The sequence below is a fragment of the Manihot esculenta genome, chromosome 11 (assembly GCF_001659605.2).
Source record: "Manihot esculenta cultivar AM560-2 chromosome 11, M.esculenta_v8, whole genome shotgun sequence".
NCBI classification, from domain to species: domain Eukaryota; kingdom Viridiplantae; phylum Streptophyta; class Magnoliopsida; order Malpighiales; family Euphorbiaceae; genus Manihot; species Manihot esculenta.
Genome location: NC_035171.2, coordinates 5,260,795 through 5,277,843, shown reverse-complemented (window position 1 = coordinate 5,277,843; position 17,049 = coordinate 5,260,795). Strand labels below are relative to the sequence as shown.

Sequence of the window (17,049 nt, the reverse complement as noted above, 5' to 3'; positions counted from 1 at the left end):
ATGAATACTGGGAAAGGTTCAAAAGGTTGTGCACAAGCTGCCTTCAACATGATATTTCTGACAAATCTCTCATTCATTACTTCTATGGAGGTTTGCTACCCTCAGAAAGAAAATTTATTGACGCAGCCTGTGGAGGATCAATTGAGAAAAAATCAGCTCGAGAGATGAGAGACTTAATTTCTACCATGGCTGCAGCCTCTCAGCAATTTGGAGATCAAGAGCAGCCATCAAGAAGAGTGAATGAGGTGAGTACATCTGATTTGGCATCCCAAATTTCTAATCTCACCAATGCTGTCCGTAGCCTTGTTGTGGGTCAAACCCAACAAGTTCAGCAAATTCAGCAACCCAAGCCATGTGGAATATGTGCCAACAACCACCCAACTGATCTATGTCCTTCCCTTCAAGAGGAGGACCAGCAAGTCAATGCTATTGGAGGTTTCAATGGGCAAAGAAGGTATGATCCCTATGCAAATACTTATAATCCAGGTTGGAGGGACCATCCAAATTTTAGCTATGCAAAGGGAAATCAATATCCAAGCTATCAGCAAAGGAATCAAGCTCAAGCTGCACCTCAGAACTCCAAAGTACCTCTTGAAGAGATTGTGCAAAATTTAGCAAATATTGTGCAAAGTCTTGAGAAACAGATGAGTCAAATGGCCTCCTCAATGAGCAAATATGAGTCTCAAGGGAAGCTACCCTCCCAAACTGAGATAAACCCAAGGCAAAACGCTAGTGCCATCACATTGAGGAGTGGAAAGGAGTTGGAAGACAGTAGGTCTGAAAACTTGCAAAAACAGGCCATGGAGGAAAATCTGCCAGAAAGTGATCAGGGCAGTTTCTGTGATCGATCTGCCCAAATCATCTGCGGTAATCTGCCCCAATCGCCAGAGAAGGCAGAACTTGATCTACCCATAACAATAGATGAGGCAGATTCCAGTCAGAAGCAGAAACAGCCACCAGTAGAAAAATTCAAGGTACCTCCTCCCTTCCCCAAAAGATTTGCAAGGTCTCAAAAAGAAAAAGAGGAGAAAGAAATACTTGAGACCTTTCGCAAGGTGGAAATCAACATTCCCCTACTTGATGCTGTAAAGCAAATTCCAAGGTATGCTAAGTTCCTCAAAGAGCTATGCACCAACCGAAGGAAACTTGCTGAACGTGAAAAGGTGAGTGTGGGGGAGTGTGTCTCACTGTTATTCAAAGAAAAATTCCAGTCAAATGCAAGGATAGAGGGATGTTCGCTGTTTCATGCAAGATAGGCAACGTGGGGATAAAGAAAGCCATGTGTGACCTTGGAGCTTCAATCAATGTCATGCCCCTCTCTATTTTTAATTTATTGAATGCAGGTTCACTAAAAAGCACCAGCATTGTAATTCAATTGGCTGACCGATCGATTGTCTATCCCAAGGGAGTGCTTGAAGATGTGTTGGTGCAAGTGGACCAACTAGTCTTCCCAGCTGATTTTTACATCATTGACATGGAGGAAGACAAGAGCAATACCACCTCTGACATCCTACTTGGAAGGCCATTCTTGAGCACAGCTAGAACCAAAATTGATGTGCATGATGGCACATTAACCATGGAGTTTGAAGGGGAGATTATCAAATTCAATGTTTATGAAGCTATGAAATTCCCTAAAGATGTTTCTCCTGTTTATGGCCTTGATGTCATTGATGACTTGAGCCAAGAAATCTTTGATTTTGATCTAGAGGAAACACTCCATGCTGATTTGTGCAGATATGAAGAGATGGACAGAAACTGCTCAGAGACAGACCAGACAGTGATGTGGGCAGATTCTGCGAGTGATTTGCCCAAATCACCCAGACAATTTTCCCAAATCAGTGAGCAGACAGAAATGACAGAAGGAGATTTGCCCAGATCACCGGATGATTTGCCCAAATCAACAGGAAATCTGCCCCAATCAACCAGTAGACAGCAGGCTGAGACAAAGACAGAAAGTGCACCAGATCTGAAGCCTCTGCCAGATCATCTCAAATATGCCTACTTGGGGGCTGGAAATACACTCCCAATAATCATTTCCAACCAGCTCAGCCAAGAAGAAGAGGAAAAGCTCCTTGATTTGTTGAAAAAGCACAAGAAGGCAATTGGGTGGACCTTGGAGGACATCAAAGGCATATCACCCTCAACATGCATGCATCGAATACATATGGAGGATGAGTGCAAACCTGTTCGTGAGGCACAGAGGAGGCTGAATCCACCCATGATGGACGTTGTGAAGAAAGAAATAGTAAAGCTCTTAGACATTGGGGTCATCTACCCAATTTCTGACAGTAAATGGGTGAGTCCCATCCATGTGGTGCCAAAGAAGACTGGGATTACCATTGTCCCTAATTCTGAAGGAGAGCTAGTACCCACTCGAGTACAAAATGGGTGGAGAGTTTGCATGGATTATAGGAAACTCAACACAGCCACAAGGAAGGATCACTTTCCCTTGCCCTTCATGGACCAAATGCTTGAGAGACTTGCTGGAAAGAGCCATTACTGCCTCCTTGATGGATATTCAGGCTTCTATCAAATCCCTGTTGCACCTGAAGATCAAGAGAAGACCACCTTCACATGCCCATTTGGCACCTTCGCATTTAGGAGGATGCCCTTTGGCCTTTGCAATGCACCAGCCACTTTCCAAAGGTGCATGATGAGCATCTTTTCTGACTATGTGGAGAAGATTATTGAAGTCTTTATGGATGATTTCACGGTGCATGGCAACTCATTCCATGAATGCCTAGCCAACTTGGAGAAAATACTTCAAAGGTGTTTGGAGACAAATCTGGTTCTCAACTATGAAAAATGCCACTTTATGGTCAACCATGGCTTAATCTTAGGCCATATTGTTTCAGCAAAAGGGATTGAGGTGGACAAAGCTAAAATTGACACCATCAAAAATCTGCCCTACCCAACCAGCATTAGGGAAATTAGATCATTCCTTGGACATGCTGGTTTTTACAGGAGGTTTATCAAGGATTTCTCCAAGATAACTCAGCCCTTGTGCAGGTTGTTACAGCAAGATGTGCCATTCGAGTTTGATGACAACTGCAAAACAGCTTTTGATTTGGTCAAATCACTACTGATTTCTGCCCCAGTCATCCAGCCACTTGATTGGACTCTCCCATTTGAGATCATGTGCGACGCCAGCAACTTTGCTGTAGGAGCGGTGTTGGGACAGCGTATAGGTAACTCTCCTCATGTCATTCACTATGCCTCACGTACCTTAGATGCTGCACAATGCAACTATTCTACCACAGAAAAAGAGTTGCTGGCTGTTGTGTTTGCATTGGAGAAGTTTTGGTCCTATCTACTTGGGACAAAGGTGATTATTGTAACGACCCGGAAATCCGGACCGCTACCGGCGCTAGGATCCAGATCGGCATAAGGCCGCCGGGACCCGTAGCAAGCCTACTATGCATCCTGTACAGCTGGTATAATCCCAAACATGATCCAACATAAACATAAACTTTAAAACATAAAACTGTAAACTTTTTCTTTAACCCGTTTGACCTGTGTATGCACTATGACTGAACTCATAGAACCCCTAGGGTCAGCATACCCTATGTCAAACTCGGTCCATCACATGAAACAACATAAAATAAAACTCATGTACAAAGGGATTATCCAACTCGGGCCAAGCACAATACTATAACTCTGATCATATAACATAAGGTCATATTACAATACAACTCTTTTTACCACAATACATAAACTTAGATTACATCATGTCCACAACTATTCTATTACATAAGCATGACCATGGACGTATCCAGCTGATCTCCTGACTATCTCTGAACCTGCAAACCTGGGGATAGGGGAGAGGGGTGAGCTAAAAAGCCCAGTGAGCAGAAACTAAAAACATTTGCTTTAATTCCACACTTTTTAGGTATATTATTATTCATTTTATTTATCAAATCATTTAACTTTTTCTCATTCATGCTTTCATGAAATGCAACACATCACAGCTAATCACATAAAGGATGAATTTGTCACCACTAGCCCTCTGCATATTATAACATGTCCAACTACACCAGGGGCGATTAGGCCTCACCTAGTGTTCGCTTGCATAATTCATATCATAACATGTCCGACTGCACCAGGGGCGATTAGGCCTCACCTAGTGTTCGCTTACATAAACATAGTACCAGGGGCGACCTGGTCTTTTCATCTCATATCATATCATCATCATCATTATCATATACTATCATGGTGAGGGCTAGAGGATCATTCAACATTCATCCACATCAACAACATAATATGCAATGCATCATATTCGTGAATACTAATGCAATACAACCTACTACATAACATGGCATTTTATGATGCATGAACATGCTTAACATTTGATTTATTTACTTTAAAATAAGAGAGTTGTGTTCCACTCACCTGTGACTAGCTCAGGGCCGACTCTGCAACGGTTGACACTACTAAACACCTCGGTTCCTCGGGTCCGATCCTACACAGGTGGACTCCAGTGAGGTGCCAAACATACTCTAAACAACTCATAAAAGACTACCCAAAAACCCCCTAAAACATCATAGAAGCATGCATAGAAAACACCCAAGAAAAGGCTGGGCAGGGCACTTTCGGCAGCACCTTCGGCGGCCGAAAGTTCCAGACAGAGACGAAAGTCAGGCAAGTTCGGCGGCACCTTCGGCGGCCGAACCTTCTCTCCAGAGACGAAAGTCAGGCACTTTCGGCGGCCGAACATTACCTTCGGCGGCCGAAAGTCTGCTTTCAAGCCAAAACTCAACTTTCGGGGGCAAGGTTAGGCGGCCAATCCCTGCATCCTCAGGCAGGTTCGGCGGCCGAAACCACCTTCGGCGGCCGAACCTGAGTTCATCCAGAACTCAGCCTTTGTGCATTTCAAGCCTCCCAAACCTTCCAAACACCCCAAAAACAAGCATCCAACTTCTCAAACACATGCATACATCCTCAACCATGCACAAGGGAGCTCAAACAAGCTTAAACTCCCAAAAACAACATCTAAAGCATACATAGATAGTTTATGACCCACATAGGTCAAAACTATCAAAACAACCCAAACCTCACATACTCTCTCCCAATCATGCATACTCTCTCCCATAAGCTCAAGGGGCTTGAAAACTAACTTAAACCCCAACACAAACATCACATGAACATACATTATCATACATTGGGCATAAAACCCACATAAACCCTATCATGCATATCTACCCATCAAAACCATCTTAAAACTTCATGAAACGTAAAGAAAAGCATAGATCCACACTTACCTCTTGAAGATCGAGGGTTGGTGCGACCCAAAGCTTGAGATGTGGAGAACCCAAACTCTTAAAGTCTCCAAGCTCTCCAAACCTTGATCCAAGCTTTAAAACTCTTCAAAACAACCATAAAGCTTATAAAACGTGAAGGATTTGAAGAAAAAGCAAGAAAACGACTAGAGGAGGACATGAACACACCTGAGCTCGAGAATGGGGAGAAAACTCGCCCATTTTCGGTCTGAGGGGCTTTTATAGGTGGCCAGCCAAACCTCCTTCGGCGGCCTAACATGCATGCAAAACACCCCCATGTTCGGCGGCCGAACTTGAGGTTCGGCGGCCGAACCTGGTTTGTTCAATCAAGACTTTCGGAGGCCAAAGGCGCTCCCGAAACCAACTCATGTTCGGCGGCCGAACTTCACTTTCGGCGGCCGAACCTGGCAAAACCTCCTTGGTCTTTTCTTTTCAAAACTCAAATCTTTTTCATTTAAAACCATGAAATCAGTAAAAATCATTTTAGAAAACACATTTTACCCCTCTAGAAGACTCTGGCATCATCAACATTCCATATTCCAATGGAGATTCCGCCGGAAGGTAGGGATTCCGATGCCGGAATCTAGCCGGGTATTACATTCTTCCCCCCTTTAAGAACATTCGTCCTCGAATGTTCAAACATCAAACATGTATCAAGCATACATCAACAAGCAAGCAACAAGCAAGCAAAACCTAAAAAAAACCTCTCTTCAAAAAGAGAGACACGGTCATTGCTGGAGTATAAACTCTCGGTCTCCCCGGTGAACTTTTCATCTTAAGGTGATTCTAAGGGGCTTTCACCATCGGGATTTCCCTGTTTCCACATTTTCTAACTTGTGTGTCTGCGGTCCGTACTAACTGCTCAACATAGGTGAGATCCTTTACGGTCTCCACCTCTGGTTCCTTTAAGAACCTCACTCGGACCCGACACGAACTCATATATTGTGGAAACATGGAAAAACGAATGGATCTCTTCCATTGAAGTAGGTAAACCTAACTCGTGGAATACATTCCCAATCCTTTGCAGGATTTCAAGGGTCCAATGTATTTGAGAGCTAATTTACCCTTTTGCCCATAATGAATCATCCTCTCTTTAGGAGACACCTCCAGCAAACCTCGACTTTCTCGAGAACCTCAACACGCTTCCGCTGCGCACTCTGACAAAACTCTTCTTCCCTTCTGAAACTCTACATGCCTCTTGCGGACAACTTCATAACTCTCCTGCTGACTCACAGCAGTTCTGATTCTTCACATCCTCTGACTATGCAGCTCTTACTCCTTCTCTCTGTCTCCGATTTTCCTCTCTTGACTCAAGATGTATTGCAAGCTCTTTCGATCTGTAAGGATCTGTCCTCATACCTTATACAGGTACCGCCTCCACATCTTGAGTGCAAAGATTACCATCGCCATCTCTAGGTCGTGCGTAAGATGATTCAACTCATGCTTCTTCAGCTACCTAGAAGCATAAGCAATCATTCTACCACCTTACATAACACACAACCTAGTCCCACACGGGACACATCACAGGACACTGTGAAATCTCCATCACTGGCGGACAGAGCCACCACTGGTGCTGACGTCAACATTTCCTTTGGCTTTTCAAAGCCCTCATCACTCTGAGTAGACCACACACCTTCTGGTTCTTCTTGATCCATCTGGCCATAGGAGCGGCAACTCTAGAAAAGTTCTAGATGAACCTCCATTAGGTAACCTGCCTAACCCAAAAGTTCTAAATCTTTGTCATTACCATGGGCCTGGGCTAGTCGGCTACAACTTCAACTTTCTCAGGTCTACTTCACTTTCCTTTCTCCATCACACATGACCCAAGAGGGATATGACACATGACCCAAGAGGGATATGCTCCTCGACCAGAACTCGCATTGGAGAACTAGGCATCCAAGCCATGTTCTTTCAGGGTCTGCAATCCTGATTTCAGATGATGGGCATACTCTTCTGCATTTCTGGAACTCGCCGAGATACCGTCAATGAAGACAATAACGGAGTGATCCAGAAACCGACTAAAACTCTGCTTATGAGATCCATGAATGCCGTAGGGGCGTTCATTGACCCGAACGACACTCCTAGAAACTCATGGTGCCCATATCTGGTTCTAAACACTGCTCTCTGTACACCTTCTTCCTTGATCTTAACTGATGGTACCTAGACTTCAGATCTATCTTGGAAAGGCAACCAGCTCCTGCTAGCTGGCTTAAAATAGATCGTTGATCCAAGGTAACAAATACTTATTCTGGGTAGTGACTTTGTTCAACGACTAGTAGTCGACACAAAGTCCTAGGGATCCATCCTTCATCCTCATAACAACGCTGGAACACCCCAAGGCGAAGTGCTCAGTCAGATGGGAACCCTTGTCTACCATCTCTTACAACTGATCCTTATAACTCCTTTAACTCTGTTGATACCATCCTGTGGGGAGGGATAGAGATTGGTCCAATTCCATGAATTACTTCTATTTTAAACTCTATCTCCCTGATAGGTGGTAGCCCTGGGAACTCATCTGGGGAAACATCTAAACTCTCTAACAATGGGCACTGAGGCGGGCTCCCTGACCTGACTGCTATACTCTTTCTCAAGAGCTAGAACCCCTGACAACTTTTCCTGAACAACCTAAGAGCCTATAGGGTTGATACTGAACTTCTAGGTATCCCTATTCTGTCCCCTCTAAGGACTACCTCTGATCCATCCTGACCTCTGAACCTGACTACCTTGTCTCTGCAGATTAGGTAGTACCACTAGTAGAAGGACCAATCCAACCCTAGAATGACGTCAAACAGTCAAATCTAGAACCGCTAGGTCAGCTGGAAGGCATCTACTCACAACACATACTCTGACTATACCGGCAGACTAACTCTGCCACAGATGGATCACACTTGGGTGTACTGACCCCAAGGGGATACTCTAACCCATAAGCTATCAACCCATCCTCACAAGGGCTCACAAGCAAACAAAGAAAAGAGAAACATCAGGGTTCATGAAACAGACACACCAGAACATACCAGAGTGAGATTACCTGATCCCATCGGGTTCGATGTGTTAGCCTCCTACTGAGTCATGGCGAAGATCCGCGCTGGAGCTGATGGACCTTCCCCACGGGAACCTGCTGAAGAAGGGGCTGTCCCCCTGTCTCCGCCTCTACCACTGCCCTGAAACATGGATGGAGCTACTGGGTGAGCTACACTGCCCGAAACTGTCTGCTGGGACCGTGCCACCAAGGTCGCGGTGGGACACTCACGTGCCATGTGCCCCTCCTGTCCGCACCTGAAGCATGCTGTTGTCCCAATCAAACAGACTCCCTTGTGCTGCCTACCGCACCGTGTACATCTGGAGTTACCTGAACCAGAGCTCGAACCATCACCTAAACCCAGACCAGACTTTATCTGTTCCCAAAACTTGCTCTTCTTCGATCTTCTGAGGCCTCTGCCTCCCTTCTTACTCTTTGTGACAGCCTCGCTTAGAGGGGAGAGATCAACATCACTTGTCCCCGGGATTTTGGAACCCGAAGACTGTGCCACGTACTGTTTAACTGTCCCTTGGACAATGGCACTAGCCTCCATTCTCCGCGCCATATCCACTATAGCATGGAAGCTCTCCCTTTCTGCTGATTGAACCAACGAGGAATACCTGGAGTGAAGCTTCATAACGTATCTCCTAGACTTCTTCAGGTCTGTGTCAAGACCTTGTCCTGCAAACGGCAACAGCTCCAGGAACCTGTCCGTAAACTCCTCTACGCTCATCTCTTCCGTCTGCCATAGCTGCTCAAACTCAATCATCTTCAGTTCTCTGGAACTATCCGGAAAAGCCCATCCTGCAAACTCATTGGCAAACTGCTCCCAGGATAAGCTCTCCAACTTTGGGTCCACATAGTTTTTGAACCACTCCCTTGCCTTCTTGCATTTCAATGTGAACCCTGCCATCTGAATGGCTCTACTGTCACTTGCTCCTAGCTCATCTGTTATCATCTTTACCGTTCTGAGGTACTCAAAAGGGTCATCGCCTGCTTCGAACTTGGGGGCATCCAACTTGAGGTAATCTGTCATCTTTACTTTACCCCCAACTGATGAACCAGGCTTGGGTATCCGGACATCAGGGACTATTGGTTCTGCTGGTGGAGGAGGAGGTGCAGCATTCCCTGGGTTAGGGTTAGCTGGACCTGAGAAAAAGGGTGAGGATGGAAACATGGGGTACTGTGGGTACGGTGGGTGAAAGGGAGGATAGGGCATAAAGGTGGGATATGGGTTATAGCTGAAGAAATCCGACGTACCTCCCATCGGATACCCTGGCCCATGCGGGTAGGGTGGATACTGCGGTGGAACAAAACCCGAGGCCTGAGTGCCTCCTAGGGACTCCCCCATATCCTCTACTGACATACTCATGCCCAAACTACTATCTCTTCTCTGGTTATCCTCCTCTGTTTCCATCACATCCGCTGACATACCTTCATGAACTGATCTCCTCCGACCTGTATCAAAAGACCTTCTGGGGTCCCTTGATGTACTTTCCCTGATCGTCCTGCAAGATCTTGCCCTCTGCAGAGCAGGGGGATGGGCATCCATGCCCTCATTCTCTGGCGGAGCTCCAGTCAATCTCGCAGATCGACGAGTTCCTCTCATCTTGACTTCTGAAAGCATAACATAGCACATAAACATTAGCATCTTATGGTTCATGTGGAAACACATGAACCTGCTTCACATACATAACATACATATCATAGCATTAATGCACATGCTCATCGTCATGGCATTTCACATCATCATACAAGACAGGACTCCATATCCTATCCTAGTGGACATGATCTTCCTATTGTGCTTGCCCTACTATAACCTTTATGAGCCCGACACACTATAGGTCCGACCATGTGAACCTAGGGCTCTGATACCATTCTGTAACGACCCGGAAATCCGGACCGCTACCGGCGCTAGGATCCAGATCGGCATAAGGCCGCCGGGACCCGTAGCAAGCCTACTATGCATCCTGTACAGCTGGTATAATCCCAAACATGATCCAACATAAACATAAACTTTAAAACATAAAACTGTAAACTTTTTCTTTAACCCGTTTGACCTGTGTATGCACTATGACTGAACTCATAGAACCCCTAGGGTCAGCATACCCTATGTCAAACTCGGTCCATCACATGAAACAACATAAAATAAAACTCATGTACAAAGGGATTATCCAACTCGGGCCAAGCACAATACTATAACTCTGATCATATAACATAAGGTCATATTACAATACAACTCTTTTTACCACAATACATAAACTTAGATTACATCATGTCCACAACTATTCTATTACATAAGCATGACCATGGACGTATCCAGCTGATCTCCTGACTATCTCTGAACCTGCAAACCTGGGGATAGGGGAGAGGGGTGAGCTAAAAAGCCCAGTGAGCAGAAACTAAAAACATTTGCTTTAATTCCACACTTTTTAGGTATATTATTATTCATTTTATTTATCAAATCATTTAACTTTTTCTCATTCATGCTTTCATGAAATGCAACACATCACAGCTAATCACATAAAGGATGAATTTGTCACCACTAGCCCTCTGCATATTATAACATGTCCAACTACACCAGGGGCGATTAGGCCTCACCTAGTGTTCGCTTGCATAATTCATATCATAACATGTCCGACTGCACCAGGGGCGATTAGGCCTCACCTAGTGTTCGCTTACATAAACATAGTACCAGGGGCGACCTGGTCTTTTCATCTCATATCATATCATCATCATCATTATCATATACTATCATGGTGAGGGCTAGAGGATCATTCAACATTCATCCACATCAACAACATAATATGCAATGCATCATATTCGTGAATACTAATGCAATACAACCTACTACATAACATGGCATTTTATGATGCATGAACATGCTTAACATTTGATTTATTTACTTTAAAATAAGAGAGTTGTGTTCCACTCACCTGTGACTAGCTCAGGGCCGACTCTGCAACGGTTGACACTACTAAACACCTCGGTTCCTCGGGTCCGATCCTACACAGGTGGACTCCAGTGAGGTGCCAAACATACTCTAAACAACTCATAAAAGACTACCCAAAAACCCCCTAAAACATCATAGAAGCATGCATAGAAAACACCCAAGAAAAGGCTGGGCAGGGCACTTTCGGCAGCACCTTCGGCGGCCGAAAGTTCCAGACAGAGACGAAAGTCAGGCAAGTTCGGCGGCACCTTCGGCGGCCGAACCTTCTCTCCAGAGACGAAAGTCAGGCACTTTCGGCGGCCGAACATTACCTTCGGCGGCCGAAAGTCTGCTTTCAAGCCAAAACTCAACTTTCGGGGGCAAGGTTAGGCGGCCAATCCCTGCATCCTCAGGCAGGTTCGGCGGCCGAAACCACCTTCGGCGGCCGAACCTGAGTTCATCCAGAACTCAGCCTTTGTGCATTTCAAGCCTCCCAAACCTTCCAAACACCCCAAAAACAAGCATCCAACTTCTCAAACACATGCATACATCCTCAACCATGCACAAGGGAGCTCAAACAAGCTTAAACTCCCAAAAACAACATCTAAAGCATACATAGATAGTTTATGACCCACATAGGTCAAAACTATCAAAACAACCCAAACCTCACATACTCTCTCCCAATCATGCATACTCTCTCCCATAAGCTCAAGGGGCTTGAAAACTAACTTAAACCCCAACACAAACATCACATGAACATACATTATCATACATTGGGCATAAAACCCACATAAACCCTATCATGCATATCTACCCATCAAAACCATCTTAAAACTTCATGAAACGTAAAGAAAAGCATAGATCCACACTTACCTCTTGAAGATCGAGGGTTGGTGCGACCCAAAGCTTGAGATGTGGAGAACCCAAACTCTTAAAGTCTCCAAGCTCTCCAAACCTTGATCCAAGCTTTAAAACTCTTCAAAACAACCATAAAGCTTATAAAACGTGAAGGATTTGAAGAAAAAGCAAGAAAACGACTAGAGGAGGACATGAACACACCTGAGCTCGAGAATGGGGAGAAAACTCGCCCATTTTCGGTCTGAGGGGCTTTTATAGGTGGCCAGCCAAACCTCCTTCGGCGGCCTAACATGCATGCAAAACACCCCCATGTTCGGCGGCCGAACTTGAGGTTCGGCGGCCGAACCTGGTTTGTTCAATCAAGACTTTCGGAGGCCAAAGGCGCTCCCGAAACCAACTCATGTTCGGCGGCCGAACTTCACTTTCGGCGGCCGAACCTGGCAAAACCTCCTTGGTCTTTTCTTTTCAAAACTCAAATCTTTTTCATTTAAAACCATGAAATCAGTAAAAATCATTTTAGAAAACACATTTTACCCCTCTAGAAGACTCTGGCATCATCAACATTCCATATTCCAATGGAGATTCCGCCGGAAGGTAGGGATTCCGATGCCGGAATCTAGCCGGGTATTACAATTATCTACTCAGATCATGCGGCACTAAGGTATTTAATCAAGAAAAAAGAGTCCAAACCTAGGCTGGTGCGATGGATATTGCTGTTGCAAGAGTTTGACTTAGAGATCCGAGACAAGAAGGGAAAGGAGAACCTTGTAGCTGATCACCTCAGCAGAATTCTGACCAAGATGGAGACCTACCCCATCAATGAAAAATTCCCTGATGAGCACCTCTTTGCTGTCCAAGAAGAGGAACCATGGTACGCTGATATTGTGAATTTCCTTGTCACAGGAAATGTACCTACTGATTTGCCCAAGTACAAGAGAGACAAGATCAAGAAAGATGCAAGGTATTATGTGTGGGATGAGCCCTACCTATGGAAGCATTGTGCAGACCAAGTCATAAGGAGATGCATCCCAAATCATGAGATTTCTTCTGTCATAACTTTCTGCCATTCTCACAGCTGTGGAGGTCACTTTGGGCCATGCAAGACAGCCATGAAGATCCTTGAAAGTGGGTTATTTTGGCCTAACATATTCAGAGACTCTTATTTATTTTGTAGGTCATGTGCAAGATGCCAACAAACGGGAAATATTGGCAACCGAAGTGAAATGCCACAAGCACCCATCATGGTGTGTGAAATCTTTGACATATGGGGCATTGACTTCATGGGGCCATTCCCACCTTCCTTTGGTAACACCTACATACTTCTTGCTGTGGACTATGTGTCCAAATGGATTGAGGCCAAGGCAACAAGGGCTGATGATGCAAAAACAGTGGTCGACTTTGTGAAATCCCATATTTTCTCAAGATTTGGTATGCCCAAGGCCATTATCAGTGATCGAGGCACCCATTTTTGCAACAAGGTAGTAGAAACTCTCCTCAAGAAGCACCATGTCATCCATAGAACCTCTACTGCCTATCATCCTCAAACAAATGGGCTTGCCGAAGTGTCAAATAGGGAGATCAAGTCAATTTTGGAGAAAATAGTCTGCCCAAGTCGCAAGGACTGGAGTGTGCGCCTTAATGATGCTCTATGGGCATATAGAACAGCCTATAAAACCCCAATTGGGATGTCTCCATATAGGCTGATTTATGGGAAAGCTTGCCATCTACCTGTGGAGCTTGAACACAAAGCCTATTGGGCTGTAAAGAGCTGTAATCTTGATGAAAAAGAAGCTGGAGTCCACAGAAAATTGCAAATTCAAGAGCTCGAGGAGATTCGACGTGATGCATACGAAGCTTCATGGGATTACAAAGCAAAGACTAAAGCCTTCCATGACAAGAATATCTCCAGAAAAAACTTCCAGGTGGGTGATAAGGTCTTGCTCTTTGATTCCAGGTTCAAATTATTCCCTGGGAAGCTTCGGTCTAGATGGATTGGGCCATTCTTGGTTGAGCACATCTATCCACATGGAGCTATTGACATACGGAGCCCACAAACAAGCAAAGATTTTAAGGTTAATGGGCACCGTTTGAAGAAATTTTATGAAGACTTCACTGCCCATCTTGTGGAAGAGGTTCCCTTGGATCCCCCTTCCCAAACTACTGAGTAAGATACTGCTGTCCAGCCCAAGACAGAAAACAGGGCGCTACTGGGAGCCAGCCCAGATGAAGTGATTTGCCCAAATCACTGGGGCAATTTGCCCAAATCACTAGGGCAGATCATCTGACTGTAGCATAGTTAAAAGTGATTGGGGCAGGTGATATGCCCAAATCGACAGGCACATCGACAGGGAAAATAAGCTCAAACAAGTCGGTCGAACCCAATGAGTGATTTGCCTAAGTGATTTGACCAAATCACCAGGCCAAAACGCCCATTCAGCACATCATCACGAGGAGTACTGACATAGCACTGCAATGAGGAAAAGTGATTTGGCCAAGTGATTTGCCCAAATCACTAGCCCAAATCATCCTGTCAAGAATCCAGAGGACCAGCAATTAATGATCAGGGCAGTTCAACCGCCCAAATCACTTTAAGTAATTTCTCTTTCATTTTTTTTTATTTCTTTTCTCTTACGCAATCTTTGTTTCCTCTTCTCCTTCTCTTTCAAGATCCTACCCACCGGCGACATCAAGAAGCACCATGGCCCATAGTAAGATGATGACCACCGGCGGCCCCGGAATATGGAGGCAACGCAGAATGACTGGGCCCGTCCGCCTTCCCACTGACAGCGACGAGGAAGCAATGGACAGCCCTCCATCAGTACCCAACAACGACGGCGTCGACACTGGAGTGACAGTCGAAGCAAGAAACTCAGAAAGCCCAGTGGCGCAGACCTACCGCCGCTGGACTAGGTCGTCATTGAAGGCACCACCGCCTCCTTCCCCACCAGTCGTGACGGACATTCAAGAAGGCGAAACACCTCAAGAGACCACGCCTTCCACCACCAGTGGTCAGAAAAGACCCAGGACACCGTCACCACCACCGCCCGACACCGAGCAACATTCAGACACCCCCATTAGTACACCTCCCGCAAGCAAGGAAGGGGGCGAATTACCCAGTGATTTGCCCAAACCGTCACGCCTTGATCACATCAGCCAAGCGCTCACATTCAACAAAGCCTCAGAAAGGGCCAGGCTTGCCAGAATCTCGTCCCTACCACACCATCCAGGTAAATGCCTCCATCATAACACTCTTGCCACCCTGAGACTCCATACCCAGGTACGCTCTTTAATTACTGCCATTGGTTGGAACAGGTTCTTCTACCTTCACCTCCCTTCTTTCACTGAACTCACACAAGAGTTCTACACTACATTTTACTTTGATAAGCATGCAATGCACAATCTGTACACACATGATGTAATTGGATTCAGACTTTTGGGACAGCGATTTCGCTTGTCCATGCATGAGTTTGGCGTTGCCATGGGCTCTGAATGCCTTGGATCCACCTGGGATTTTCCTACTGACTTCAATCCCAGCAATGCCTATCTGGAGTTATGTGATAATCCTCCAGATTCTTACTTGCCCACCAGGTCCAAAGACCTGTACCTGAGGAACCCCAGCCTCAAATACCTGCACAGATTATTGGCCTATACCTTTTCTGGGAGAAAGGATGCACCTAACATCCTAACCAAAACAGAACTTTACATTCTGTGGTGTATGCACACACAACAGAAAATTCACTTAGGATATTGGGTAGCAACACAAATCTCAAGCATCATACAATACAATAGGCCACTGATCTTTGGGCATCTGATCACTGCCATAGCAGTGAATCAGAAGCTGTTACACCCTGCCCATACTGACCTCACCCCCACTGGTAAGCAAACTCCCCTGGACCTTCGATCATTGGATGATATGGGGTTGCTACGCCAAGTGGGGGGCATTTTTTCTCTTTCCCCTGCAGGACCCCTCACACCACGCCATGAGCGTGTGTTCAGAAAAAGGAAAGCCAGTCAACCATCCATTTCTCAGCATCCTTCACCTCAAGAAGCAACAGCAGAAGTGAGAGTCAATGAACCAGCACAAGAAGCACTTCCAGAAGCACCACAGCAGGAACAGAATCAAGTCCATGAAGACGTAGCCCCTAACCAGTCAGTACAGGCTCGTCTCGACAGAATTGAGACCAGAATGCACAATATGGAGCACTTGCTTCAAATACTGGTGAATCACTTCCTGCCCACAGAACAACAAAGACAGTGATTTGGCTGGGTGATTTGCCCAAATCACTAAGGCAATTTGCCCAAATCACCCACATCCCAGGCAGTCCCTTTCCTTCTCCTTATTAATTTTCTTCATATTTATGTTTAAACATTGAGGACAATGTTTGGGATAGGTGTGGGGGTGTTTGGGGAACATTTTTTTCTTCACCATGCTTACATGTTTAGTTTTCTTCTACATTCTTTTTGTTTATTTTTGCATAGGTTTTACCTCTGTTACACACCAGAAATTTTTTGTCTCTGCCACACATATGCACACACACACAGAACTTTGTTTTTTTTCAGCTTATTGCTTTACTCAGCATAGATGACTAAGTCAACAAAGCTTCTTACCTCATGACCCCATTAAATTATCCAACCCTTTAAATCTGAATTGAAACATGCACAGTGTGTAGCCTTTACTTAGGAAGTTTTTCTTCTTAAATTGAATTCTTGAAACTGCTGTGGCCAATAGGAAAGGAAAATAAAATACATGCAATAAAAGTTAGTGTAATTCTCTTTGAGTTGATTTGCCCAAATTGATATAAAAAGGAAAAAGAAAAAGAGAAACTCAGCAAATTAAAAAGCACAACCTGTTCCTATGATCTAAGGCTATGAACTGAGCTAATAGTCACTTGGACAAGTGACCAACTGAGTAACCGGAGGTGTATTACCCATGTGCACCGTCGCGTAAAAAGGTTGGTGACTTT

General features: G+C 45.1%; 1 protein-coding gene across 1 annotated transcript; it reads left to right on the top strand.

Moving 5' to 3' along the window:
• Positions 1 to 1,852: 1,852 nt before the first annotated feature.
• On the top strand, positions 1,853 to 16,343 carry LOC122724981. The gene is made up of 5 exons (XM_043961377.1): positions 1,853 to 2,771; positions 2,862 to 3,334; positions 12,706 to 13,127; positions 13,263 to 14,039; positions 14,753 to 16,343. The coding sequence occupies exons 1-5, from the start codon at positions 1,853 to 1,855 to the stop codon at positions 16,341 to 16,343; spliced, it is 4,182 nt and encodes a 1,393-aa protein (XP_043817312.1).
• The last annotated feature ends 706 nt before the right edge of the window (positions 16,344 to 17,049 follow it).

Excerpts from the sequence above, each read along its gene's own strand:
- LOC122724981 (XM_043961377.1), top strand. The coding sequence starts at position 1,853 with ATGACAGAAGGAGATTTGCCCAGATCACCGGATGATTTGCCCAAATCA. Across the intron at positions 2,772-2,861 it reads GGAGAAAATACTTCAAAGGT|GGATTGAGGTGGACAAAGCT; the intron begins GTTTGGAGACAA and ends TTTCAGCAAAAG. Across the intron at positions 13,128-13,262 it reads TGCATCCCAAATCATGAGAT|ATGTGCAAGATGCCAACAAA; the intron begins TTCTTCTGTCAT and ends ATTTTGTAGGTC.